At 45.9% G+C, this 26,676-nt stretch overlaps 1 protein-coding gene across 4 annotated transcripts in view; it reads left to right on the top strand.

Moving 5' to 3' along the window:
• LOC139278866 (uncharacterized protein F13E9.13, mitochondrial) overlaps positions 1-23,351 on the top strand; it is a 94,983-nt gene extending 71,632 nt beyond the window's left edge. For all 4 annotated transcript variants that reach the window (XM_070898076.1, XM_070898075.1, XM_070898074.1 and 1 more), the window contains exons 5-6: positions 12,795-12,922; positions 22,876-23,351. In XM_070898076.1, coding sequence (XP_070754177.1) covers positions 12,795-12,922; positions 22,876-23,066 — 319 coding nt within the window. In that variant the 3' untranslated portion in view covers positions 23,067-23,351. The remainder of the gene's footprint in view (positions 1-12,794; positions 12,923-22,875) is intronic.
• The last annotated feature ends 3,325 nt before the right edge of the window (positions 23,352-26,676 follow it).

The raw sequence follows: 26,676 nt of genomic DNA, 5'->3' as shown, positions 1-26,676 counted from the left end.
CATGGGTTTGGGAAGACTGCTGAAACTGCTGTGTTCCCTGTGTGTAAGCTGCAGATGTCCTTCTAGGATGCCCTTGAGCAGATTTGGACCTGGAAAGGTCGGCTGGAGACTGGTCAACACCCTCCTGGGAGGGTTCAGTCTGACTTTGCCCGGGCGAGGCCATGCGTGGAGGCACTGGCGGATTGACAAGTCTGGAGCCAGGAATTTTGCGAGCTGGAGGGAACGCATCATCCGTATCCTGGCCCAAGGAGCCTGAATAACTCACCAGGGGTGGCACAATACCACCAGCACCAATCTGAGGGAGCTCAGGTCAGTGCTGTGGCGCCATACCGGAAGGTCCCCCGTGGTGGACCCAGCCGCAAAAGCAACACTGAGATCTCTGGGGGCATTCAGATGAGACTGCATGCAAGCAGCCACAGTCTGAAAGCCACCAGATATGACAGCACTTGGACGCTCCGTCGACTCTTGCAGAGCCGCGTCCATCCTCTCCAAAGCAGCACCAATACGCTCGTTTCCTCGCGCCTGTGCTGCAATGGCAGCTGCCACGTCACCCTAAGGGTGAATTTCCCGTGGGAATAACGCCCCAATTAAGACTGCGAACTTTCGGGTTTGAAGGGATAAGATTGGAACACTTTTTTGTGGTCAAAAAGCTGAATTTGGATCCAATGGCCGCTGCAAACATTGTGCCGCTAATTGGGGGAAAAAGGCCTTAACACTACCAGCTTTCTGACGGCACTGAATTTTGGCCCCCATACCCCAAAAAGCAATGCTTTTTTTAAATGGTGAGATGATAAAATTGGCAACGAGTTAAATACACAGTGGATTGCATTACTCAACAGTGGAAGAAACATGTAGCACCATAGTTGTGTATTAACCAAATTGAACAAATTACGCAACACATTGTTAAGAACAGACAATTGTCAACCTTCTAGATCGTAGTCAATTTGTAAATTGGTCTGTCAGTCTTCAATGCCTAGACAGTGATAAGTATGTCACATTATCCAATACTATGGAATTTAGATGACCTGAAATACAATACTGACCTGCAAGCCATCATCCTTCCTATTATATTCCAAGATTTCATTAAGTGTGTTTGTCAGGTTGTGAAGCTAGATCTCTACCTGGTTAGAACCAGTCTGGATGGCAACCTTAACTTCCAGCAAACATGTTTGAATTGCTGACTGCAGCTTCTTTTTGAGATTGACTAACATTGAGTACAGAATAACAATGAAAATTGACTTTATGCCTGATATAGCCTCAGTCACATCAGTATGCAATCATGCTCTTACATAGGACAAACCCAGATTGAAAATTGATTTATCAGCACTCAAGCGTTGGATATTGTTGTAAGACATTCTACATATTCCAATCCTTATGTCATGTAACCCATGTGTCATTGAATTAATTTCAGTCCACAAGTTGGTTGATGCAGCCTCTGTGATGGACTAAACTGCAGCCAATCTTGAGACCACCAGGCCATTTAATTTAGTAATGGAGCCTGCCAAGATTTGCAGTCCATAGAATTTTGCAGGCTCCAAATGCTTGCTTACTTCTTCTAATGTTGTTCCATGAGGATAGTACGCAGGTACAGCAAGTGATCAGGAAGGCCAATGGTATCTTGGCCTTTATTGCAAAGGGGATGGAGTATAAAAGCAGGGAAGTCTTGCTGCAGCTATATAAGGTATTGTGAGGCCACACCTGGAATATTGCGTGCAGTTTTGGTTTCCATATTTGCAAAAGGATAAACTTGCTTTGGAGGCAATTCAGAGAAGGTTCACAAGGTTGATTCTGGGGATGAAGGGGTTGACTTATGAGGAAAGATTGAGTAGGATGGGCCTCTAATCATTGGCATTCAGAAGAATGAGAGGTGATCTTATCGAATAACGTATCAGATTATGAGGGGGCTTGACAAGGTGGATGCAGAGAGGATGTTTCCACTGATGAGGGAGACTAGAACTAGAGGGCATGATCTTAGATTAATGGGCCGCCCACTTAAAACAGAGATGAGAAAATTCTTCTCTAAGGGTTGTAAATCTGTGGAATTCGCTGCCTCAGAGCTGTGGAAGCTGGGACATTGAATAAATTTAAGACAGAAATAGGCAGTTTCTTAAACGATAAGGGGTTATGGGGAGCGGGCGGGGAAGTGGAGCTGAGTCCATGATCAGATCATCCATGATCAGATCAGCCATGATCTTACTGAATGGAGGAGCAGGCTCGAGGGGCCGTATGGCCTACTCCTGCTCCTATTTCTTATGTTCTTCTTATAAAAGTGGTGACAGACGTCTCTATAGCCATGTGCTATGCCAAAATCTTAATCTGAAATGGGTTTAGGTAATTTTCCCTCTTTAATTTGTAGTGCTGCATCTTCTATGCCAAGTAAGTGCACATGTGGATACTGTCGTGTGCTAATGCTGATGGTAGTGCAGGTTGATGTGATGATGTTAGCTGCAGTGAGGTTTGTGGTAGCTGTGATTGTTTATTGGTGCTTACCACATTCTTCCCCTACCCTATTCTAATCACACTATTCTTACCATCCACTCATAGAAAAAAAACTCTTCCCTTGTTACCTCACAAATTCACTAAAACATTGCCAACTCCTTCGCCTTTGAGCATCCACCCATCATAACACTTCTGCTTCTGTCGACTGCTTGATCACTCACCCCTCCTTCAATACCCTTGTTCCTCGCAAATCATATGACACTTCTGCTTCTGTCGACCTGCTTGATCACTCACCCCTCCTTCAATACCCTTGTTCCTCGCAAATCAATCTCTGTCTCCTGCCTCTGTTGCTCTCCTTTATATAGCTCCCATCTTTGTTCCCTCAAATCCGAACTGCAGACGCAAGTATACCTGACACATAATTGGCTTAAATGTCAAATGCCAGATCTAACTTGACCATGTCAATTACTACCATTCCTCAAGCACCATCTCGCTCTCCCTTCAAAGCCACCATTAAAATTCCTGCACAAAAAACCCACCCTGGGCCCATACATCTTTTAACAACTGTCCCATCTCAAAACTTTCTTTCCTCAAGGTACTCAAATGTGTCACTGCCTCCCAGGTCAATGTCCATTTCTCCTAAAATTCTCTGTTTGAATTGCTCCATTCGAGCTTCTGCCCTTTTCACAGCAACAAAAGGACGCTAGCCAAAGCCACAAAGGACTTGCTGTATGACTGGTCTTTATGCATTTTCCCTCTTGGTTTTCATTTACCTTTACACAACATTTGATTCCATTGACTACACCATCCTCCTCCTTCTTCAATGCCTCTTCATCCATCCAGCTCCATGGGATTGTTCTTGCATGGTCCCATTCCTACCAATCGGAATACAGCCAGTCTATTTCCAGCAATGGCTCGTCTTCCTTCCCTCACACTGTCACCTCTGCGGTTTCCCAAGGAGCTATTTATCTTTTCTGTATTGTCCCTCGGTAACATTATCTGTAGGGGTCAACTTTCACATGTACACTGATGATATCCCAGCTCTACCTCTCTACTACCTCCCTCAATCCCTTGACTGCCTCCAAATTGTCAGACTGCTTAATCAGCATCCAAATCCTGGATGAATCACAAACCTCCTCCAGCTCAATATCTTGAAGATCAAAGCTATTGTTCCCCACCACAAATTCTGCTTCCTTGCCACTAATTCCAAATCCCCTTTCAGGCTACTCTCACGTACTTAACTAGATCATTCACCATTAGTGTTCTATTTGACCCTGAGCTTTAAACCTATAATCAATACCACTTATTTCCATCTTTGCAATATTTACTACAGGCTGTATCTTTTTTATGTTTAATTCTTTGAGATATGGGCATCACTGGCACTGCTAGCTGCCCTTGATAAGGTAGTGGTGGATTTTCTTCTTGAACTACTACAGTCCATGTGGTGAAAATATTCCCACAATGCTGCTAAGTAGGGAATTCCAGAATTTTGACCCAGCGACAATGAAGAGAAGATACATGTCCAAGTCAGGATGGTGTGTAACTTGGAGGTGATGGTGTTCCGATGCACTTGCTGCCCTTTGAACAAACCTGACTAAAGTCGTGGACAGGGGAATGTCTATGGATGTTATTTATATGGACTTCCAGAAGGCATTTGATAAAGTCCCAATTAAAAGCCCACGGAGTTGCAGGCAAATTATTCACCTGGTTGGGAAATTGGCTGGAGACAGAGTGTAGGGATAATGGGTAGGTACTCAAATTGGTAGGATGTGACTAGTGTGTCCCGTAGGTATCTGTTTTGGGGCCTCAACTATTCACAATATTTATTAACAACTTAGATGATGGCATAGAAAGTCACATAAAATTATAAAGGGCTATTGAGAGATTAAGTGAATGGGCAAAACTGTGGCGAATGGATTTCAATGAAAGCAAATGTTAGGTCATCCACTTTAGACCTAAAAAGGATACTTTCTAAATGATAAGCTAAAAACAGTGGATATCCAAAGAGACTTGGGGGTTCAGATACATAGATCATTAAAATGTCATGAACAGGTACAGAAAATAATCAAAAAGGCCAATGGAATGTTGGCCTTTATATCTAGAGGACTAGAACAAGGTGGATCAAGGGGAACTAGTGAATGTGGTGTATTTGGACTTCTAGAAGGCATTTGACAAGGTGCCACATAAAAGGTTACTGCACAAGATAAAAGTTCACAGGTTTGGGGGTAATATATCAGCATGGATAGAGGATTGGCTGGCTAACAGAAAACAGAGTTGGGATAAATGGTTCATTCTGTGGTTGGCAATCAGTAACTAGGGGGGTGCTGCAGGGATCAGTGCTGGGAGCCCAACTATTTACAAACTATATTAACGACTTGGAAGAAGGAACTGAGTGTAACAAGTTTGCTGATGATACAAAGATGGGAGGAAAAGCAATGTGTGAGGTGGACACAAAAAATCTGCAAAAGGACAGGCTAAGTGAGTGGGCAAAAATTTGGCAGATGGAGTATAATCTTGGAAAGTGTGAGGTCATGCACTTTGGCAGAAAAAAATCAAAGAGCAAGTTATTATTTAAATGGAGAAAGATTGCAAAGTGCTGCAGTACAGCGGGACCTGGGGGTACTTGTGCATGAAATACAAAAGGATAGTATGCAGGTACAGCACGTGATCAGGAAGGCCAATGGAATCTTGGCCATTATTGCAAATTGGATGGAGTATAAAAGCAGGAAAGTCTTGCTGCAGCTATACAGGGTATTGGTGAGGCCACACCTGGAATACTGCGTGCAGTTTTGGTTTCCATATTTACAAAAGGATATACTTGCTTTGGAGGCAGTTCAGAGAAGGTTCACTAGGTTGATTCCAGAGATGAGGGGGTTGACTTATGAGGAAACATTGAGTAGGTTAGGCCTCTACTCACTGGAATTCAGAAGAATGAGAGGTGATCTTATCGAAACGTATAAGATTATGAGGGGGCTTGACAAGGTGGATGCAGAGAGGATGTTTCCACTGATGGGAGAGGCTAGAACTAGAGGGCATGATCTTAGAATAAGGGGCTGCGCATTTAAAACTGAGATGAGGAGAAATTTCTTCTGAGGGTTGTAAATCTGTGGAATTCGCTGCCTCAGAGAGCTGTGGAAGCTGGGACATTGAATAAATTTAAGACAGAAATCGACAGTTTCTTAAACGATGAAGGGTTATGGGGAGCGGGTAGGGAAGTGGACCTGAGGCCATGATCGTATCAGCCATGACCGTATTAAATGGTGGAGCAGGCTCGAGGGCCCATATGGCTTACTCCTACTCCTATTTCTTATGTTCTTATGTACAAGGGGGTAGAAGTTATGCTGCAGCTTTACAAAACCCTGGTTAGACCACACCTGGAGTACTGTGAGCAGTTCTGGGAACCACACCTTAGCAAGGATACATTGGTCTTTGAGGGACTGCAGCATAGGTTTACCAGAATGATACCTGGACTTCAAGGATTAAGTTATGAGGAGAGATTACACAAATTAGGGTTGTATTCCTTAGAATTTAGAAGATTAAGGGGTGATCTGATTGAAGTTTTCAGGATATTAAGCGGAGTGGATAAAAATTATTTCTGCTGGTTGGTGATTTTACGACTAGGGGGAATAGTCTAAAAATTAGAACCACACCTTTCAGGAATGAAATTAGGAAACACTTCTACACACAAAGGATGCTAGAAGTTTGGAACTCTCTTCTGCAAACAGCAATTGATGCTAGATCAATTGTAAATTTTAAATCAGAGATTGATATCTTTTTGTTAACCAAAGGTGGGGTTAGATTGCAGATCAGCCATGATCACATCGAATGGCGGAACAGGCTTGAGGGGCTAAATGGCCTACTACCGTTGTTCTGTTCCTAGGTGGTGGAGGTTGCAGGTTTGGGAGATGCTGCCAAAGATGTCTTTCCAACTTGCCGCAGTGCAGCGTGTACCATTTACCCCCTCCCTTCGCCCCTCCATTTTCAGCTCTACCTTCCCTCAATAAAACCATTGGCATACCATGACTAGCGTGTACCATTTACATTGATGGAGGGAGTGGATGGGATTTTGATCAAGCGGGACTGCTTTGTCCTGGATGGTGTTGAACTTCTTCAGTGTTACAGCTGCACCCATCCAGGCAAGTAGAGAGTATTCCATCACACTCTGATTTGTGCTTTGTAGGTTGTGGAGAGACTTTTGGGAATCAGCAGGTGGGCTGCTTGCCACACAATACCAATCCTTTGACTTACTCTTGTAGCCATGGCATTTATGCGGCTGTTCCAGTTGAGTTGCTGGTCAATGGTTACCCCCCCAGGATGTTGACAGTAGGGTATTCAGTGACGGTAATGCCATTGAATGTCATGGTTAGGCTTTATCTTGTTGGAGATGGTCATTGCCTAACACTTGTGCAACGCAAATGTTACTTGCAACTTATCAGCCCAAGCCTGGATGTCATCTAGGTCTTGCTGCACATGGGCATAGACTGCTTCATTATCTGAAGAATTGCCAATGGAGCTGAACATGGGAATCATCAGCCAGTAGCTTCACATCTGACCTTATAATGGAGAGGAGGAGATTGATGAAGCAGCTGAAGACTGTTGGCCATAGGACACTGCCGTGAGGAACTTCTGCAACAATGTCCTGGGGCTGTGGGGATTTTCCTCCAACAATCGCAACCATCTTCCTTAGTGTCAGGTATGACACCAGCCACTGGCGAGTTTTCCCCCTTAGCCCCATTGCAGTAAAGCCTGGCCAGTCTCTCATCCTCCATGCAAAATCAAAGCACATGGTATTGGGGGTAATGTATTGGCGTGGATAGAGAATTGATTGGCAGACAGGAAGCAGAGAGTCGAGATAAACGGGTCCTTTACGGAATGGGAGGCAGTGACTAGTGGAGTGCCGCAGGGCTCAGTGGTGGGACCCCAGCACTTTACAATATATATTAATGATTTGGATGCAGGAATTGAGTGTAATATCTCCAAGTTTGTAGATGGCACTAAACTGGGTGGCGGTGTGAGCTGTGAGGAGGATGCTAAGAGGCTGCAGGGTGATTTGGACAGGTTAGGTGAGTGGGCAAATGCATGGCAGATGCAGTATAATGTGGATAAATGTGAGGTTATCCACTTTGGTGACAAAAACACGAAGGCAGAATATTATCTGAATGGTGGAAGATTAAGAAAAGGGGAGGTACAACGAGACCTGGGTGCCATGGTTCATCAGTCATTGAAAGTTGGCATGTAGGTACAGCAGGCGGTGAAGAAGGCAAATGGCATGTTGGCCTTCATAGCTAGGGGATTTGAGTATAGGAGCAGGGAGGTCTTACTGCAGTTGTACAGGGCCTTGGTGAGGCCTCACCTGGAATATTATGTTCAGTTTTGGTCTCCTAATCTGAGGAAGGACGTTCTTGCTATTGAGGGGGTGCAGCGAAGGTTCACCAGACTGATTCGTGGGATGGCTGGACTGACATATGAGAAGAGACTGGATCAACTGGGCCTTTATACACTGGAATTTAGAAGGATGAGAGTGGATCTCATAGAAACGTATAAGATTATGACGGAACGGGACAGGTTCGATGCCGGAAGAATGTTCCCGATATTGGGGAAGTCCAGAACCAGGGGACACAGTCTTAGGATAAGGGGTAGGCCATTTAAGACTGAGATGAGGAGAAACTTCTTTACTCAGAGAGTTGTTAACCTGTGGAATTCCCTGCCACAGAGAGTCGTTGATGCCAGTTCATTGGATATATTCAAGAGGGAGTTAGATATGGCCCTTACGGCTAAAGGGATCAAGGGGTATGGAGAGAAAGCGGGAAAGGGGTACTGAGGTGAATGATCAGCCATGATCATATTGAATGGTGGTGCAGGCTCGAAGGGCCGAATGTCCTACTCCTGCACCTATTTTCTATGTTTCTATGTTTCCACCTTCATAAAGTTCAGCTGATCCAAGACTGGGCTTCCCATATCCTAATCCACACTAAGTCCCACTTACCCTTGCTGATCTGCATTGACTTTCAGTTCCCCAATGTCTCCAATTTAAAATTCTCATCCTCGTGTTTAAATCGCTTCATTACCTAACCCTCTATCTGTAACCTGCTCCAGGCCTACACTCCCCACCCCCAGTACTCTGAGTACCTCCGACTGGCTTCTTATGCATCCCCCTCCCTTCATCCCACCATTTACAGCTCTACCTTCAGTCATCTAGGTCCCACTCCGGAATTCCCTCAATAAAACCTCTGACTCGCCACCTCCTCAAGACCCTCCTTAAAACCCATCTCAGTGCTGGGACCCCAGCTTGTTACAATATACAGTAATGATTTAGATGAAGGAATTGAGTGTAATATCTCCAAGTTTGCGGATGACACTAAACTGGGTGGCGGTGTGAGCTGTGAGGAGGACGCTAAGAGGCTGCAGGGTGACTTGGACAGGTTAGGTGAGTGGGCAAATGCATGGCAAATGCAGTAAAATGTGGATAAATGTGAGGTTATCCATTTTGGGGGCAGAAACACAAAGGCAGAATATTATCTGAATGGCGGCAGATTAAGAAAAGGGGAGGTGCAACGAGACCTGAGTGTCATGGTTCATCAGTCACTGAAAGTGGGCACGCAGGTACAGCAGGCGGTGAAGAAGGCAAATGGTATGTTGGCCTTCATAGCTAGAGGATTTGAGTATAGGAGCAGGGAGGTCTTACTGCAATTGTACAGGGCCTTAAGTGAGGCCTCACCTGGAATATTGTGTTCAGTTTTGGTCTCCTAATCTGTGGAAGGACATTCTTGCTATTGAGGAAGTGCAGTATAGGTTCACCAGACTGATTCCAGGGATGGCTGGACTGTCATATGAGGAGAGACTGGGTCAACTGGGCCTTTATTCACTGGAGTTTAGAAAATTGAGAGGGGTACTCATAGAAACGTGTAATCTTCTGACGGGACTGGACTGGTTAGATGCGGGAAGAATGTTCCTGATGTTGGGGAAGTCCGGAATCAGGGAACATAGTCTTAGGATAAGGGGTAAGCCATTTAGGACTGAGATGAGGTGAAACTTCTTCACTCAGAGATGTTAACTTGTGGAATTCCCTGCCGCAGAGAGTTGTTGATGCCAGTTCGTTAGATATATTCAAGAGGGAGTTAGATAAAACCCTTATGGCTAAGGGGATCAAGGGGTATGGAAAGAAAGCAGGAAAGGGGTACTGAGGGAATGATCAGCCATGATCTTATTGAATGGCGGTACAGGCTCGAAGGGCCGAGTGGCCTACTCCTGCAACTATTCTCTATGTTTCTATGTTTGACCAAGATTTTGTTCAAGCCTCCTAATGTCTCCTTAAAGGGCTGGATGAGGATACAGAAATATGGAGCGTCAAGGCCATAAATGGATTTAAACACAAGGTTGAGAATTTTGGAATCATTGGATGAATGGGAGCCAATGTAGATCAGCAAGGAAAGGGTGATGGGTAAATGGTATTTTGTGTGGGGTAGGATACAGACAGCAGCTTTTTAGATAAGCTGAAGTTTATGGAAGATGGGCTGAGTCAGGGCCAGTGGCAGGCAGTGTTACAGAGGTGGAAATAGCGAGTCTTGTGACAGTGAGGATATAGAGTTGGAAGCTCAATTCAGGGTTGAATACAAATGATCTGGGAAGTTGGGCTGATGAGTGGCAAATGGATTTTAAAATGAGTAAATTGCATTTATACAGCGTCTTTTCTGTTCTCAGCCAAGGAATTACTTTTGAGAGCGACCAGGGGACACAGTCTAAGGATAAGGGGTAAGCCATTTAGGACCGAGATGAGAAACTTCTTCACCCAAAGACTGGTGAACCTGTGGAATTCTCTATCACAGAAAGTTGTTGAGAGGCCAATTCACTAAATATATTCAAAAAGGAGTTAGATGAAGTCCTTGCTACTAGGGGGATCAAGGGGTATGGTGAGAAAGCAGGAATGGGGTACTGAAGTTGCATGTTCAGCCATGAACTCATTGAATGGCGGTGCAGGCTAGAAGAGCCGAATGGCCTACTCCTGCATCTATTTTCTATGTTTCTATGAGATGTTAGTCATTGTTACATGGACAAACTCAGCAGCTAATTTGCAAACTGCAAATAAATTGAATGGCTGCTTAATCTTTTTTTTTATGGCGTTGGGTTGAATGTTAAATATTGGCCAGGACACCAGGAAATATCCCCTGCTTTTCTGTGAATAGTACCATGGAACCTTATTCATTCACTTGAACAGGCAGATGGCATGGCATTTAAAATCCCATCTGAAAGATGACACCTCTGACAATGCAACGCTTCCTCAGTATTGAAGTGCCAGATTCAATTATGTGCTCAGTACTGGAGTGTGGCTGGAGCTTATTACCTTCTAACTTGAGTGAGAATGCCACGCTGAACCAAGCTGTTACATAAATATGAAGTAATGAGACCGGGAAAGGGAAATAAACAGTGGGAGTATAAACTAAATGGCTGTAAGATGGCACAGTGGTAGTATTCTACCCTGAGTCAGATGATTATGGATTTAATCTCCACTCCAGAGACTTGAGTAAATAATCTAGGCTGAGTAGTGAGGGAATGCTGTACTGTCAAAAGTGCTATCTTTCACACGAGACATTAAACCAAGGTTCCCCATCTGTCTGCTCAGATGGAAATAAGAAGTCCCATAGCTCTGTCAGAAAAGTGGGAGAGTTCTCACGGTATCCTGGACAATATGGGGGTGAAATTGCCCCTTTTTATTGCCCTGTTAGCACCTTCAGTGTGTGGGGGGGGGTCGCTAACGGGGCACAAGACAATTTTCGCCTGGGGGAGGGTGGGATATTGCCTGGGAGTTGCAGAGGTGCAGCGCTGTGCCCTGGGTTAAACGTCTCCGCCCCAGAATGTTACCGTCCCCAATCGGGCTACAGGGCAATTTCACCCCCCCTCCCCATGTATCCTTCAATCAACATCACTAAAACAGATTATCATATCATCTGTCTCATTACTGTTTGTAGGACTTTGCCGAGAGCAAATTGGTTGCCTCGTTTGCCTACATTACAACAGAGACTACACTTCAAAAAGTACTTCATTGGCTGTGAAGCGCTTTGGAACATCCTGAGGAATTGAAATGCAAGTCTTGCTTAGGCTACAGGACACAGCACATAATAAGAACATAAGAAATAGGAACAGGAGTAGGCCATACAGCCCCTCGAGCCAGCTCTGCCATTCAATAAAATCATGGTTGATCTGATCATGGACTCAGCTCCTGCCCACTCCCCATAACCCCTTACCCCCTTATCGTTTAAGAAACTGTCTATTTCTGTCTTAAATTTATTCAGTGTTCCAGCTTCCACAGCTCTCTGATGCAACAAATTCCACAGATTTACAACCCTCTTGAGAGAAAAATTTCTCCTCATCTCTGTAAGATCATGCCCTCTAATTCTAGTCTCCCCCATCGGTGGAAACATCCTCTCTGCATCCACCTTGTCAAGCCCCCTCATAATCTTATACGTTTCGATAATATCACCTCTCATTCTTCTGAATTCCAATGAGTAGAGGCCCAACCTACTCAACCTTTCCTCATAAGTCAACCCCCTCCTCCCCGGAATCAACCGAGTGAACCCCTTCTCTGAACTGCCTCCAAACTTATTTCCTGTATTGGTGGATAGCTCACTGAAACCATCAGTGCAGTGTCTGGCAGCAGTAATGAAAGTTAACCAAATCTTGGGAAGTATATCCAAAGGACAGAGCACAACTTTCAGGAGGTGATGGTGAGTCTACAGAAGGCATCGTACCTCGACGACTCTACAATTCTGGTTGTCGTACTACAAAAGGATATCCAGGCATTGGAGGCAATGTAGAAAAGAGAAGCCAAATTCATATCTAGCAGGCGTTGAGCTGTGAGGAGTAGTTGAAGAGGTTAGGATTCCTAAGACATCGGGCAGATATTATTTAAATATTCATGAATCTTAAAGAAATAAATTAATTAAAGCCAAATACAGGGTAATATGAAAATGGCACAAACTCTCCAACCGATAGACATGGGCTTAATCTTAGAAAAAGGAAGATGTGCAGACAGTTTATATTTAACTACTTTCTGCAGAGTGGTGAATGTGTTTGAATAGATTGGTGAGGGAGACAGTGGAGGCAGATAGTGTGAAAATGATGAAGGAAGAATTGGATAAGTAGTGAATGATTGAACTATATCAGTTTTTGATACCACCTAGATGGGTTGCATAGTCTTGCATGGTATTTTGCTTTCCTATGTTCCTGGCTTCATTTTTTCCCCATTGATCTTTTGCATGTTGGTGTTAAAATTGACATGTATTCTATCTGAAGTAATACATTGTAATAGTTTATTGTGTTTTGGTGAGATGCACTAACAGGACTTGGTTTCTTTTCAGCTCACATGCTGTGACATCAGATGTCAGTGTATCAGACACAGCCAGGAATGCCGAGTTCTTTCTGTCGGATGGAGTCATACTGACTGGAATAGCCACTGGGGAGCAGGCAAATCCTGAGGATCTGAAAGGTATGGAATTATTTGTGGATTGCTATTGGCTCTTAGCTTCTAACAGGTTTCTTGTCGTGTAAATTTAAAAAAAAAAGTTAAGAACATCTTGCTACCTTTCTTCTCCACCTTCAAAAGCCTTCTCAAACATGCAAGTAAAAACCCAGGCCAATTTGGGGGTGATGGGGTGGGGGTGGGATTCCTCTCTGCCCCTCGCCATGGCGATTGAAATTAATCCAGGAGATTACTTTGGCCCTGATGATTCTATGCAGTACCTGTCTTTTGTAAGATGTGGTCTCTGCCCCAGCTGGAAACAGGTCCAGCTCTTGCTTAAAGGAACTCAGCAAATCTGAGTTCACTGAATGATCCAGCATCCTGTTCCAGACGTCCACTATTCTCTGGGAAAAGAGCCACTTCCTGACATGTAACCTAGATCTGGCCTGTACAACTTAAAATTGTGACCCCCTGATCATCCATAACCTATTTAGTTGAAACAGACTGTCAACTCGAACACAGTCTATTCCTTTCATCATCGTATAAACCTTGATCAGATCACCCCATAGTCTATGCTTCTCTAAAGTGTAGAGTCCCAACTCGTTTAGCCTATCTTGATGACTAAAATGCGTTAAACTGGAAATTAGTCTAATGGCTCTCCTTTGCACCCTTTCCAAAGCCTCATTATCAACCACCATGTGAGGTGACTAAAACTGAACATAGTATTCTAACTGCAGTCTAACCAATGTCCTGTTCAAGGACAAAATAATATGCTTGGTCTTCTCGTCAATTGCCCTATAAATGTACCCCAACAGCCTATTTGCTCTAACTATCGCTTCACAGCATTGTTCATAAACCGGTCATCAATGGTGTCATGCAGAATTTGGTGTTGGGACCATTGCTCTTTACTATTTTTATTAATGATCTGTATGTAGGTGTTGGGGGTGTGATCTGCAAATTTGCAGATGATACTGAGATTTGTGCATTTAGTATCTTACGTGATCTATGCGCTAGAATGCCCAAATCTCTCTCGTTCTCCACCTGCTTTAATGCTTTCCTTTGAAGAGTTTATATATACTCAGCATTCACCCTGCCCTCATGCATAACACTGCGTTTTTCCAAGTTAAACATCATTTGTCAGTCACGAGACCAATCCCCCAACACATCAAGATCCGCCTGAAGCGGTCGAACATCGTCTACAGTCCTAATACTCACACAAATCTTAGTGTCATCTGCAAATTTGCAGATCACACCCCCAACACCTACATACAGATCATTAATAAAAATATTAAAGAGCAATGGTCCAAACACCAAATTCTGCATGACACCATTGATGACCGGTCACCAAACAAATCCAAATCCATCTATAATTACTTTCTGCGTGCGACCATCTATCCAGTTCTCAATTCAGCTTAATATATTACCACTAATACAAGAGGCTTCAATCTTGTAGAGAACGCTCTTGTGCATTACCTTGCCAAAAGCCTTTTAGAAGTCTTAAGTAAACAATGTCTACTGGGCTTCCCTCATCCACCGTCTTGGTGACTTCTTCAAAAAATGTATGGTATGACATTTGTTTGAAGTCATGTTGAGTGTCTGTAATTTGTTCCCCTCGTTCTAAGTAATCATATATTGCATCCCTAATGAGTCCCTCAAGCATCTTTCCTATTAACTGATGTCAAACTAATAGGCCTATAGTTACCTGTCTTGTCTCCTTTTTTAAAGATGGAGACTACATTAGCCTCCTTCCAGTCTATGGGAACCGTTCCAAAGTGCAGTGAATTATTATAACTATGGGCAAGAGGCTCGCACTGCATGTGTTCCATCTCACCAGGGACCCTCGGGTGGATATCATCCGGCTTGGCTGCTCTATCTATTTTCAGGTTCTTAATTCTATCTAAAACAATATTCATCTATGTTACATAAGAACATAAGATCATCATAGGCAGTCCCTCGGAATCGAGGAAGACTTGCTTCCACTCTTAGAATGAATCCTTAGGTGGCTGAACAGTTCAATACGAGAGCCACAGTCCCTGCCACAGGTGGGACAGACAGCCGTTGAGGGTAAGGGAGGGTGGGACAGGTTTGACGCACGTTCTTTCTGCTGCCTGCCCTTCTCTTCTGCATGCAGTCGGCGATGAGACTCTAGGCGTCCAGCGCCCTTCCGGATGCACTTCCTCCACTTAGGGCGGTCTTTGACCAGGGACTCCCAGGTGTAGGTGGGGATGTTGCACTTTATCAGGGAGGCTTTGAGGGTGTCCTTGTAACGTTTCCTCTGTCCACCTTTGGGCTCGTTTGCCACGAAGTAGTTCAGAGTAGAGCGCTTGTTTTGGGAGTCTCGGTGTCTGGCATGCGGACAATGTGGCCTGCCCAGCGGAGCTGATCAAGTGTGGTCAGTGCTTCATTACTGGGGATGTTGGCCTGGACGAGGACACTCATGTCGGTGCGTCTATCCTCCCAGGGGATTTGTAGGATCTTGCGGAGGCATCGTTGGTGGTATTTCTCCAGCGACTTGAGGTGTCTACTGTACATGGTCCATGTCTCTGAGCCATACAGGAGGGTGGGTATTACTACAGCCCTGCAGACCATGAGCTTGGTGATAGATTTGAGGGCCTGGTCATCGAACACTTTCCCTCAGGCGGCCGAAGGCTGCGCTAGCGCACTGGAGGTGGTGTTGAATCTCCTCATCAATGTCTGCTTTTGTTGATAAAAGGCTCCCGAGGTATGGGAAATGGTCTACGTTGTCCAGGGCTGCGCCATAGATCTTGATGACTGGGGGGCAGTGCTGTGCGGCGGTTGGTGGAGGACCTTTGGCTTATGGATGTTTAGCGTAAGGCCCATGCTTTCGTATGCCTCAGTAAATACGTCGACTATGTCCTGGAGTTCAGCCTCTGTATGTGTGCAGACGCAGGCGTCGTCCGCGTATTGTAGCTCGACAACAGAGGTTGGGGTGGTCTTGGACCTGGCCCGGAGGCGGTGAAGGTTGAACAGCTTCCCACTGGTTCTGTAGTTTAGTTCCACTCCAGCGGGGAGCTTGTTGACTGTGAGGTGGAGCATGGCAGCGAGGAAGATTGAGAAGAGGGTTGGGGCGATGACGCAGCCCTGTTTGACCTCAGTCCGGACGTGGATTGGGTCTGTAATGGATCCATTGGTAAGGATCATGGCCTGCATGTCGTCGTGGAGCAGGCAGAGGATGTTGACGAACTTTTGGGGCATCCGAAACAGAGGAGGACGCTCCATAGACCCTCGCAGTTGACAGTGTCAAAGGCCTTTGTTAGGTCGAAGAAGGCCATGTATAAGGGCTGGTGCTGCTCCCTGCATTTTTCCTGCAGCTGTTGCGCTGCAAAGATCATGTCCGTTGTGCCCCGTAGGGGACGAAATCTGCACTGTGGCTCCGGGAGGAGCTCCTCGGCCATGGGGAGAAGATGGTTGAGGAGGACTCTAGCGATAACTTTCCCAATGGCTGATAGCAGGGAGATTCCTCTGTAGTTGCCGCAGTCGGACGTCCCCTTTTTCAAAGATGGTCATAATCACTGCATCTCTGAGATCTCCCGGCATGCTCTCCTCCCTCCGGATGAGGGAGGTGAGGTCATGTATCCGTGCCAACAGTGCCTCTCTGCCATACTTTAGTGCCTCAGCAGGGATTCCATCCGCTCCCGTAGCCTTGTTGTTCTTGAGCTGTCTTATGGCTTTTCCTACCTCATGCGGCGTTGGGGTGTCACTTCAGTCATGGCGGGTCGCATGCCGCGGGATGGAGTCGAGAACACTCGGATCAAAGGCAGAGTCTTGATTGAGGAAATCTTCGAAGTGCTCCTTCCAGCGGGCCCTGACTGCCTCGGTGTCCTTGATGAGTGTTTCCCCATTCTTGGCCAGCAGTGGGGTGGGGCCGTGGGAGTTTGGACCATAGGTGGCCTTGACTGCGATGAAGGATCCTCGCAGATCATGGCTGTCGGCCAGTTATTGTATCTCCTGTGATTTCTCCATCCACCGCCTGTTCTTTAGGTCCCGGGTTTTTTGTTGGACTTCAGCCTTGAGCCGTCTGTAATGCTGCTTTGCTGCTCCCGAGTTGGGTTATTGTTTAAGGCTCAGAAATGTTCTGTGCTTGTGGTCTATTAGTTCTTGGATCTCCTGATCATTCTCATTAAACCAGTCCTGGTGTCTTATAAGAACATAAGAAATTGACCCCTCGAACATGCTCCATCATTCAATGAGATCGTGGCTGATCTTCTACCTCAACTCCACTTTTCTGCACTATCCCCATATCCCTTGATTCCCTTAATATCCAAAAACTATCGATCTCTGTCTTTAATATATTCAACGACTGAGCCTCTACAGCCCCCCGGGGTAGAGAATTCCAAAGATTCACTACACTCTTGAGTGAAGAAATTTCTCCTCATCTCAGTCCTAAATGGCCCACCCCTTATTCTGAGACTGACCCCTGGTTTTAGACTCCCCAGCCAGGGGAAACATCCTTCCTGCATCTACCCTGTGAAGCCCTGTAAGAATTTTATATGTTTCAATGAGATCACCTCTCATTCTTCTAAACTCTAGAGATTATATGCCTAGTCTATTCAATCTCTCCTCTTGGACAATCCCCCCATCACAGGACTCAGTCCGGTGAACCTTTGTTGCACTCCCTCTATGGCAAATATATCCTTTCTTTGGTAAGAAGACCAAAACTGTACACAATACTCCCAGATGTTGTCTCACCAGGGCCCTACATAATTGCAGTAAGACGTCCTTACTCTTATACTCCAATCCTCTTGTAATAAAGGCCAACATGCCATTTGCTTTCTTAATTGCTTGCTGTACCTGCATGTTAACTTTCAGTGATTCGTGTACAAGGATACCCAGATCCCTCTGAACATTTCCCAATCTCTCACCATTTTAAAAAATACTCTGCATTTCTATTTCTTCTACCAAAATGGATAACTTCACATTTCTCCACATTATATTCCATTTGCCATGTTCTTGCCCACTCACTTAGCCTGTCTATAATCCCCTTGAAGCCTCTTTGCATCCTCCTTACAACTTATATTCCCACCTAGCTTTGTATCATCAGCAAATTTGGGTATATTACATTTGGTCCCTTCATCCAAATCATTGTTATATATTTTGAATAGTTGAGGCCCAAGCACCGATCCTTGTGGTACCCCACTCATTACAGCTTGCCAACCTGAAAATTACCCTTTTATTCCTACTCTGTTTTCTGTTCGTTAACCAATCCTCAATCCATGCCAATATATTACCCCCAATCCCATGAGCCCTAATTTTGTTTAATAACCTCTTGTGTGGCACCTTATCGAATGCCTTCTGAAAATCCAAATACACCACATCCACTGCTTCCCCGTTATCTATTCTGCTAGTTACAACCTCTAAAAACTCTTGACAGGTTTGTCAAACATGATTTCCCTTTCATAAATCTGTGTTGACTCTGCCCAATCCTGTTATTATTTTCTAAGTGCCCTGTTACCACATCCTTAATAATAGATTCCAGCATTTTCCCTACTCATCATCATAGGCGGTCCCTCAAACGAGGATGACTTGCTTTCCCGAGTTCACAGGTGTTTCGATGAAGGACCCGATGTGCCAGTCCTGAACTCCAATTGAGGGGGTGGAAGATGCCTGTGCGTGAATTTTTTTAACATGTGGTGACCGTTGCACACCAGCCACCACACAGGCTTGGCAGAGCTAGGTCTTGGTCCAGTGGCAAGGATTAATCAAGTCGACTGGAGACCTGCTCTGCCGCACGGACCTAGCGTGCACAGATATCGCAGTGTGGGCTGACCCGTGCTGCCCCTGGGCCCTCAGCTCTTCTGGGCCCCATACTCTCATCTGTCACACCTCCGCCACGATCTCTCGCCGCTCCTCCGCCACAAACATTCATCACATCTCGCCACTCATCCGCCCAGACCTTCCCACTCCCTCTGTACCTGGGTCCTACCGTGGGTCCTACCGATGTTCCTGCCCTGCTCCAAAACGGCGACCAGGGTTTTGATGACATCATCCAGTCGTCCATCACTACTGATGTCAGGCTAACTGGTTTCTAGTTCCCCGTTTTCTCTCTCCCTACTTTCATAAATAGTGGGGTTACATTTGCTAGCTTCCAATCCACGGGAACCGTTCTAGAATCTATGTAATTTTGGAGGATGACAACCAATGCATCCACTATTTCGATAGCTATCTCTTTCAAAACCCTAGGATGTAGGCCATTAGGTCTAGGGGATTTATTGGCATTCAGAACCATTAATTTCTCCTGTACCATTTTTTACCTAATACTAATTTCTTTCAGTTCCTCATTCTCGCTAGACACTTGGTTCTCCACTTTTCCGGCAAGTTTTTTGCGCCTTCTTCCGTGAAGACAGACACAAAGTATTTGTTTAATTTCGCTGCCATTTCCTTATTCCCCATTATAATTTCTCCTGTCTCAGCCTGTAAGGGAATCACATTTACTTTCGCTAATCTTTTCCTTTTTACATATCTATAGAAGCTTTTACAGTCTGTTTTATGTCTATCGCTAGTTTATTCTCATATTCTATTTACCATTTCTGTATCAATTTCTTGGTCCTCTTTTGCTGAATTCTAAAATCCTCCCAAGCCTCAGACTTAGTACTCTTTTTGGCAACATTATAAGCCTCTTCCTTTGATCTAATACTATTTTTAACTTCTGTTATTAGCCATGGTTGGACCACTTTTCCTGTGGGGTTTTTGTGCCTAAAATGTATAATTGTTGTAAATTATGTATTTATTCTTTAAATGCTATCCATTACTTGTCTACCGTCATACCTTTTTAATGTAGTTTCCCAATCTACCTTGGCCAACTCATCCCACATACCTATGTAGTTTGCTTTGTTTAGATTTAAGATCCTAGTTTCGGATTTAACTAAATCACTTTCAAACTCGATATAAAATTCTATCGTATTATGGTCACTCCTCCCTGAAGGCCCCTTTACTACAAGCTTACTAATTAATTTTTTTCTCATTGCACAATGCTAGTGGGGTGCTGCAGGGATCAGTGCTGGGACCCCAACTATTTACAATCTATATTAATGATTTGGAAGAAGGGACTGAGTGTAACGTAGCCAAGTTTGCTGATGATACAAAGATGGAGGAAAAGCAATGTGTAAGGAGGACACACAAAATCTGTAAAAGGACATAGATAGGCTAAGGGAGTGGGCAAAAATTTTGCAGATGGAGTATAATCTTGGAAAGTGTGAGGTCATGCACTTTGGCAGAAAAAAAATCAAAGAGCTAGTTATTATTTTTTAAATGGAGAAAGGTTGCAAAGTTCCGCAGTACAGCGGGACCTGGGGGTACTTGTGCATGAAACACAAAAGGATAGTATGCAGGTACAGCAAGTGATCAGGAAGGCCAATTGAATCTTGGCCTTTGTTGCAAAGGGGATGGAGTACAAAAGCAGGGAAGTCTTGCTACAGCTACACAGGGTATTGGTGAGGCCACACCTGGAATAATGCGTACAGTTTTGGTTTCCATATTTATGAAAGGATATACTTGCTTTGGAGGCAGTTCAGAGAAGGTTCACTAGGTTAATTCCGGGGATGAGGGTTTGACTTATGAGGAAAGGTTGAGTAGGTTGGGCCCTACTCATTGGAATTTAGAAGAATGAGAGGTGATCTTATTGAAACGTATAAGATTATGAGGGGCCTTGACAAGGTGGATGCAGAGAGGATGTTTCCACTGATTGGGGAGACTAGAACTACAGGGCATGATCTTAGAATAAGGGGCCGCCCATTTAAAACTGAAATGAGGAGAAATTTCTTCTCTGAGGTTTGTAAATCTGTGGAATTCGTTGCCTCAGAGAACTGTGGAAGCTGGGACATTGAATAAATTTAAGACAGAAATAGACAGTTTCTTAAACGATAAGGGGATAAGGGATTATGGGGAGCGGGCAGGGAAGTGGAGCTGAGTCCATGATCAGATCAGCCATGATCGTATTAAATGGCAGAGCAGGCTCGAGGGGCTGTATGGCCTACTCCTGCTCCTATTTCGTATGTTCTTATAGATCTAAAATAGCCTGTTCCCTAGTTGGCTCCTCAACATACTGAACTAGAAAACTACAGGTTGAATCTCTCTGGTCCGGAAACAACCGTGGTTCGGCATTAGTTTGTGGAACTGCCGCTTTCGGCCATCTTCTCCCATGCCTGTACATGGGCAAACCCCATCCTGAGGTGTTTCAGCGAACATGCCATTTTATGGCTGGAGACAGTGGGCCTCATTAACAGACAGTTTCTCTGCTATTATCAGTAGTCACTTTTATAAAGAAAAGTGCCCAAAGAGCAAAACGCAAGCGGGCATATACAAATGAAAGAATGTTAAAGTTAACCCAGGAAATCGGTAAGCCTCGGCTAGGCGTATGCTTACGTAGGGTGTATTGGTACAGTCATACACTGACCTCCCGTGGTTCGGAAAATTTTCTGGTTCAGCACCGGTCAGGTCCCAAGGGTGCCAGACCATAGAGGTCCAACCTGTATCTTGTATATATTCCATAAATTCGTCCTCTGCACAATTGCTGCAAATTTGGTTTGCCCAGTCTGTATGTAGATTAAAATCCCCCGTGATTACTATATTACCCTTATTACATGTGTTTCTAATCTCCTGATTTATACTCTGCCCTACATTACAACTACTGTTTGGGGGGGCTATAAATAACTCCCACCAATGTTTTCTGTCCCTTGCTGTTTCTTCACTCCACCAAAACTTATTCTACTTCTTGATTTCGGCGCAAAATCTTTTTTCTCTACTGTCTTTATCCCATCCTTTATTATCATGGCTACCCCTCCTTTTCCATTTTGCCTATCTCTTCTAAAAGTTAAGTATCCTGGAATAATAATAATATTCGTTTTATTATTAACTTCATCATTAAATTCTAAGAGTCGAGCATCGTCTTCAAAAGTGAAGACCAATCAAAATACTCATTTAATATTTACGCCGTACCTTGTGAGTCCTTCATAACCGGTCCTTGGTAATGACCTGACCCGATACAGTCTTTGACAGTTCTGACTCTTCACAGAACTGAAAAAGCTTTTCTTATTAATTTCTCAATTACCAAATAGCCTCTTTTCCATTATCCTTTTAGCTAATCTAATAGAAGCCTTAGTTTTCTTTAGCTGTTCCCTGTACTTCGACTGAGCCTTTTGTTTCCTCCCCTAACTTCCCTTCTACTTCCTGCTCAGTGTCCCACTCCCTAAGATAAAGTACTTTGGGATGTTTTGTTTCATTAAATGAAAATGCTACAGAAATGTAAGTTGTTCTGAATTCTTCTGTTCTGCATTTTTTTTGTGATGTTGACTCCATTCTGCGTTTTGCAGCATATAGTGAATTTAATGCTGCAATATACTAGTTATGGATTGTAAATACCAAGGGATGTACGGCCAGATTTTGGCCGACTTTGCGACCGGGTTTTCGCCACAATTTGACCCTCCGCGGCGAAAGCCCGTTCGGCAGGATCCTCGGCCCCTCTTTCCGGCAGTGCTTTCACATATCGTTGTGGAGAGGAGCGCCAACGTGCAACGATTGTGTTGCTGTCATACTTCTGGCTCCATCGGGACCCATACGCCACGCCCAGAATACCGACCAGGTCAAACCTGTTGGTACAGCCCTTTGAGCAGCGGTAAATATGAAGACCTGCAAAAAGGTAAGTTAAAGTTTTTATTAATTATTTTGCAGCGATTTATTAGGCAAGTTTTTTTGGATTTTTTTTCCTATTTGTAATTTTTTTTTTGTTAATTCCCCCCCCCCCCCTCCCCCAAGGCCTCTCTCGCAGTCCTACTGACCTCGGCCTAAAGTTGCTGAAACTCGCAGTTTGCACCACGTGTAACACCAATTTTACCGAAGTAAAGACTGAAAGTTAGGCCTGAAAACGATAATTTTGGCGTAAAATTACCTTTTTTGCTGATAACTGAAAATCTAGCCTGTAAAATGTTTGTCTATTTTAATTGCTCCTCTGGCCTTTCTTACAGATGTTAAACGGGCTGTAAGAATTCCAGTCCTCGTTGGCTCTGGTGTGACCGTTGAAAACATGGAGCAGTACATGGATGCAGATGCCATGATTATTGGTTCATATTTCAAGAAAGGAGGATACTGGGCCAATGAACTTGATTCTGAACGGATTAATAAATTTATGACTAAGGTGCATCAACTCAGGAAATAAAACAGTTTAACAAGATACTTTGCAGGTATATCTAGAGCTATGCAATGAAACAAATCTGATCGTTTTACCTGTCCCTCTAACAAATTTAACACATTACTATTTATGTTTTTAATGTTGTTTGTTCTAATGTTCTGTATTTTTTATGAATTTGACTCTATTTGTAGCATATGTGCAGGTTGAATCACCAATGATTTTTCTTTTGATTTAAAATGTGATGTACATAAACAACATGAGTAACTCTGAAATAAAAATAAAAAGTGTTGGAATACCACACGTCACTCAGAATCTGCAAAGAAAAAATACACGTTATTGTGATTTTGGTCTTAAAGGACTGTTGATTTTGCTTCAAGACTACTAATAATTTACATTAAATCTACACAAATACATGATCTGAAGCTACAAATATAATTAAGGGAATGACCTATGCAATTAATAATGCCACTTGGGCTACAAATGTTTATCCATTGCATGCTAAAACATTCCCCATTGTTGACTTTTGCTAAAATGTGGTTAAGGAATGCCAGAGTATGGTATTGGGGTATGGATCTCATTATGCATAATTTCTCTAGTAAAATGCAGTATTGCCTTCAGTTGCCTCTCAAGATTGGTACTGTAGTCTAAATGGGGAGGGCGGGTGGCACTTATATAATTTGTGTTTTTGGTGCCCTCAAAAAAAACAAGGGGGCACTTGAAAAGTTTTTGGAGTGTGACCGCCCCCCCCCCCTTTATCAGGGGGCACTTGATTACTGTGTCTACACAAAATAGTTGAAGTCTAAATAGTAAGAGCACAGCAACCAAAATGAGCCCATGTGGGTTGTTCCAGCAGGGGATAATTGGTGTACACCACAGCTTGAGGCAAGACAGCCTTGATGTTGTGACTTAATATGCAGTCATCTTACCTAATCTCAGTTCTAGTGTTGTACTTCAAACAGGCAACTAGCTAATAGCTTTCAAATGTTTACTTCTTTATAGTTTTTTCTGCACACCACGCTGAGAAAGATCTATAACAAAGTTAGAATATAAAACAGGGAATAGATGAGTTTCATGCAAAATAAACCATCTAATTGGCATAATTGATTTATGTTGTTACATCAGTCAGTTTAGTTTTGGCAAATATTATTCCTGTGTGGTCTCTAAATGTTCTCCAGTATTCTCTTTTACCTGCTCTTTCCTGAAGAGGAGAGTAATGGTGGGGTGGTATTGCGTATGCTGCATTAAATCATACAGTACTTGGCCCTAATGCAAGCCCATCCAGTATGGTCAGTGTATTATTTAATTGTGCAGTTCATTACAGATAAACCCGAGCCTGTCTTCAGAAATGTTTGTATATATGCAATTCTAGCAGGGATTATTGGATAAAAATCAGGAGTCAGATTCATGGGCATTTTCCCTTATCAAGCACAGACACACTGAGGCCAAGGACAAGACCAACTAGTACTCGCATCACTGCTCCAGATGACAACAGCGAACTCAAAACAAGACACACCAAAGATCGAACTTGGGAACTTCCTGGTCTATATTGCTCAGTGCAGCACTCACCTTGTGGGGCAGATAATGTGGTGCTGGAGCTGTGCTGTCGGGACCACAGCTCTTGAGATGTTGCCCGAATAAGCTTACCTCACTTCTAAAGCAAGGTCAGCACATTAATGTCATTTGCTGGTATTCCCAAAATGTAGGTGCCTCGAAAGTTGGCGGGCGGCAAATGGACAATGTACGCCACCAATCTGGGCGGCAAGGGGCGGGAGCTCTCATTCTTGGCGGGAGAGGCGCATGCCGCCCAAGTGCCATCATGGATGGAGTCGAGCCCACGGAGGGTCGAAGACCTGAAAGAAAATATCAACAGTAAATTTTTAAATATCCAAAAACCTTCAGGTTAAGTCGCTGTTGAATTTTTAAAAAATGTTCACTTACCATTTTTTCAGGTTCTTCAGACTTATCATCGGGGACAGAACAGCCTCCCCGCAGCGGTCCACCGCCGTTCTGCAGCCGAGTCCCACCCACAGGAATCTGGGAGCTCGGCGGGCGGGAGGTCAGTTGCGCCACTCGGCCGTCCGTCCACCCCCTTTCCCCCCCCCCCCACTCCTCTCCCCCGCCGCCCCCCCCTCCTTCCCCACTCCTCTCAGCCCCCCTCCTCCCCCCACACCCTCCTCCCCCCCTCCTCCTCCTCACCCCCTCCTCCCACCCCACCCCCTCCTCCTCCTCACTCCCTCCTCCAGCCCCACCCACCCCTCCCCCCCCCACCCACCCTTTCCCCCCACACTCCACCCTTCTCCTCCCCCCCAACCCACCTCCTCCCCGCCAGCCCCTCATCCCCCCCTTCTCCTCTCCCCCCCACTCCTCTCCACTCTATTCCTTCCCCCCCCCACCCCCCCACTCCTCTCCCCCCACCCCCCCACTCCTCTCCCCCCACTCCTCTCCCCCACTCTTCTCCCCCCACCCCCCCACTCCTCTCCCCCCCCCCCCCTCGCCCCAACCCCTCCACTCCTCCCCCCACACCACACCTCACCCCCCGTCCCCTCTCCTCTCTCCCCCCGCCCCCCCCCCGTCTCCTCTTCCCCCCCCCCCCCCCCCGTCTCCTCTTCCCCCCCCCCACCGTCTCCTCTTCCCCCCTCCCCCCCTGTCTCCGCTTCCCCCCCCCCGTCTCCTCTTCCCCCCCCGTCTCCTCTTCCCCCCCCGTCTCCTCTTTCCCCCCCCCGTCTCCTCTTTCCCCCCCCGTCTCCTTCCGCCCCCCCCCCCCGTCTCCTCTTCCCCCCCCCATCTCCTCTTTCCCCCCCCCCCGTCTCCTCTTCCCCCCCCCGTCTCCTCTTCCCCCCCCCTTCTCCTCTTCCCCACCCCCCGTCTCCTCTTCCCCCCCCCCCGTCTCCTCTTTTCCCCCCCCCCCCGCCTCCTCTTCCCCCCCCCCCCCGCCTCCTCTTCCCCCCCCCCCCCGCCTCCTCTTCCCCCCCCCCCCGTCTCCTCTTCCCCCCCCCCCCGTCTCCTCTTCCCCCCCCCCCGTCTCCTCTTCCCCCCCCCCCCCCGTCTCCTCTTCCCCCCCCCCCCGTCTCCTCTTCCCCCCCCCCCCGTTTCCTCTTCCCCCCCCGTCTCCTCTTCCCCCCCCCCCGTCTCCTCTTTCCTCCCCCACCCCCGCCGTCTCCTCTTCCCCCCCCCCCCCGTTTCCTCTTCCTTCCCCCCCCTCCCCCCCGTCTCCTCTTCCTTCCCCCCCCTCCCCCCGTCTCCTCTTCCTTCCCCCCCCCCCCATCTCCTCTTCCCCCACCGTCTCCTCTTTCCCATCCCCCCCCGGCTCCTCTTTCCCCTCCCCCCCCCCCCCCGTCTCCTCTTTTCCCCCCCCCACCCCGTCTCCTTTTCCCCCCCCCCCCCTTCGTCTCCTCTTTCCCCCGCCTCCTCTTTTTCCCCCCCCTCCTCTTCCCCCCCGCCCCCTCCGTCTCCTCTTCCCCCCTCCGTCTCCTCTTTCGCCCCCCCTCCGTCTCCTCTTTCGTCCCCCCTCCGTCTCCTCTTTCGCCCCCCCTCCGTCTCCTCTTTCCTCCCCCCCCCCTCCGTCTCCTCTTTCCCCCCCCCTCCGTCTCCTCTTCCCCCCCCCTCCGTCTCCTCTTTCCCCCCCCCTCCGTCTCCT

The sequence above is a fragment of the Pristiophorus japonicus genome, chromosome 13 (assembly GCF_044704955.1).
Source record: "Pristiophorus japonicus isolate sPriJap1 chromosome 13, sPriJap1.hap1, whole genome shotgun sequence".
NCBI classification, from domain to species: Eukaryota; Metazoa; Chordata; class Chondrichthyes; family Pristiophoridae; genus Pristiophorus; species Pristiophorus japonicus.
Note: the sequence above shows the minus strand (reverse complement) of the source record. Positions and strands in the feature narration are given on the sequence as shown.